At 69.2% G+C, this 2,044-nt stretch overlaps 2 protein-coding genes across 2 annotated transcripts; both read left to right on the top strand.

Annotated features, from left to right (window-relative positions):
* Window positions 1–142: 142 nt before the first annotated feature.
* On the top strand, window positions 143–685 carry LOC106002620 (histone H2A type 2-A). Its single transcript, XM_013037471.1, has one exon. It carries the CDS (start codon window positions 188–190, stop codon window positions 578–580), a length of 393 nt encoding a protein of 130 aa, XP_012892925.1. The 5' UTR covers window positions 143–187; the 3' UTR covers window positions 581–685.
* Window positions 686–1,473: 788 nt separating this feature from the next.
* Window positions 1,474–2,016, top strand: LOC106002622 (histone H3). The gene has a single exon (XM_013037472.1). It carries the CDS (start codon window positions 1,551–1,553, stop codon window positions 1,959–1,961), a length of 411 nt encoding a protein of 136 aa, XP_012892926.1. The 5' UTR covers window positions 1,474–1,550; the 3' UTR covers window positions 1,962–2,016.
* The last annotated feature ends 28 nt before the right edge of the window (window positions 2,017–2,044 follow it).

Below are 2,044 nucleotides of genomic sequence, written 5' to 3' on the forward strand. Positions count from 1 at the left end.
CAGGAGATTATGTAAATGAGTGGATCCAGGCTGAGGCATCCTATTGGTCTCCATGGCAGGATGGCGCGTTAGCCAATGAGAGCGCTCCGCGGACAATCCGCATTCTTCCTATAAAAGGGTAGCGCGGGCGAGGTCGCGGCACTTTTCCCAGTTGCAGGGCGGAGCTCGGTGGTGTGCGGCGGCAGTGATGTCTGGTCGGGGCAAACAAGGAGGCAAGGCCCGCGCCAAGGCCAAGTCGCGGTCTTCCCGCGCCGGCCTGCAGTTCCCGGTGGGGCGCGTGCACCGCCTGCTGCGCAAGGGCAACTACGCGGAGCGGGTGGGGGCCGGCGCGCCGGTGTACATGGCGGCGGTGCTGGAGTACCTGACGGCCGAGATCCTGGAGCTGGCGGGCAACGCGGCCCGCGACAACAAGAAGACGCGCATCATCCCGCGCCACCTGCAGCTGGCCATCCGCAACGACGAGGAGCTCAACAAGCTGCTGGGCAAGGTGACCATCGCCCAGGGCGGCGTGCTGCCCAACATCCAGGCGGTGCTGCTGCCCAAGAAGACGGAGAGCCACCACAAGGCGAAGGGCAAGTGAGGCGGGTCCCGTCAGCGCGCCCCTCGCCAGGCTCCTTCGTGGCCGCGAAATCAAAGGCTCTTTTCAGAGCCACCCACTGTTTCAAATGAAGAGTTGTCACGCGAAGTAGCCGGTGTCCGCCTGTCCGTGCGGGGCCGGGCGAGCGGGGAGGGAGGCGGGTGCGGAGCGTCGGTTCGCTTCCTCGTCCCAACGGCCCGTCCCGTCCGACTCCCGGGAAAGTTGGCCGCCGGCCGCGCCGCGGGCGTCCGTGCCGAGTGTGTGGTCCCTCGCTGGTGTCGCTGCAGGCCCGCCCTGCGCTTCCCGAGCTCCTGTCCCACACTTGGACCTAGTGCCGGGGCCACCGTGGGCCTCGTGGGTTGGCGCGAGCTGGGCTCGCATCGCCCGCCCTGGCTTAGTCTCGGGAGCGCCGCGGCCCCTCGGCAACAACACACTCCCCGAGGCCCCCTCCAGTCCGGGTCTCCGCGCTGGGGCACGGGAGCGTCGGCCGGCGGAGGGCGGGGCTGCTTGAAGGCAGAGGAGGGCGGGCAGCGGACCACCCCAGCTACACACGGTGGTCGCACGGGACTCGGGCTACAGGAGCGCAGGCCGGCAGAAGGCGGGGCGGGGCGGGGCGGGGCGGGGCTGTCTCAGGGGAGTGAAGGGCGGGCTGAAGCCCAACCCCAGCTACCGACGGTGGGTGGTCCCGGACAACCGTGGAAAACCAGGTGCGTTGGGGGGTGGGGGGAAGTACTGGCCGAGAGGAGAGCAGGAAGTGCCGCGGGGGGGGCGGGACGGGGCGGTCCGCGTTCTGCCAGAGCCAACCGGGAGCGCTGGGGCGAGCGACGTCACGGCCAATGGGCGGCCAGCGCGGGCCTTTCAAATCCCTGGCGCCCAATGGGAAAAAGACGTCGCCTATAAAGTGTGTAGCGGGGGTGGCCTGCCGTCCGTTTCTGTGTGCGCGCTCGTGCCGAGTGTTTGTGAGACCGTCGCCATGGCCCGCACGAAGCAGACGGCGCGCAAGTCGACCGGCGGCAAGGCCCCGCGCAAGCAGCTGGCCACCAAGGCGGCCCGCAAGAGCGCGCCGGCCACGGGCGGCGTGAAGAAGCCGCACCGCTACCGGCCGGGCACCGTGGCCCTGCGCGAGATCCGGCGCTACCAGAAGTCGACGGAGCTGCTGATCCGCAAGCTGCCGTTCCAGCGGCTGGTGCGCGAGATCGCGCAGGACTTCAAGACGGACCTGCGCTTCCAGAGCTCGGCCGTGATGGCGCTGCAGGAGGCGAGCGAGGCCTACCTGGTGGGGCTGTTCGAGGACACCAACCTGTGCGCCATCCACGCCAAGCGCGTCACCATCATGCCCAAGGACATCCAGCTGGCCCGCCGCATCCGCGGGGAGCGCGCTTAAGCTCACCCGGCGGCCCTCGGCAAGTTCCATCGCATCCAAAGGCTCTTTTCAGAGCCACCCACTGCGCCCTCGGAAGGAGCTGT

This window comes from Dipodomys ordii, unplaced genomic scaffold (assembly GCF_000151885.1).
Source record: "Dipodomys ordii isolate 6190 unplaced genomic scaffold, Dord_2.0 Scaffold15170, whole genome shotgun sequence".
Taxonomy (NCBI): domain Eukaryota; kingdom Metazoa; phylum Chordata; class Mammalia; order Rodentia; family Heteromyidae; genus Dipodomys; species Dipodomys ordii.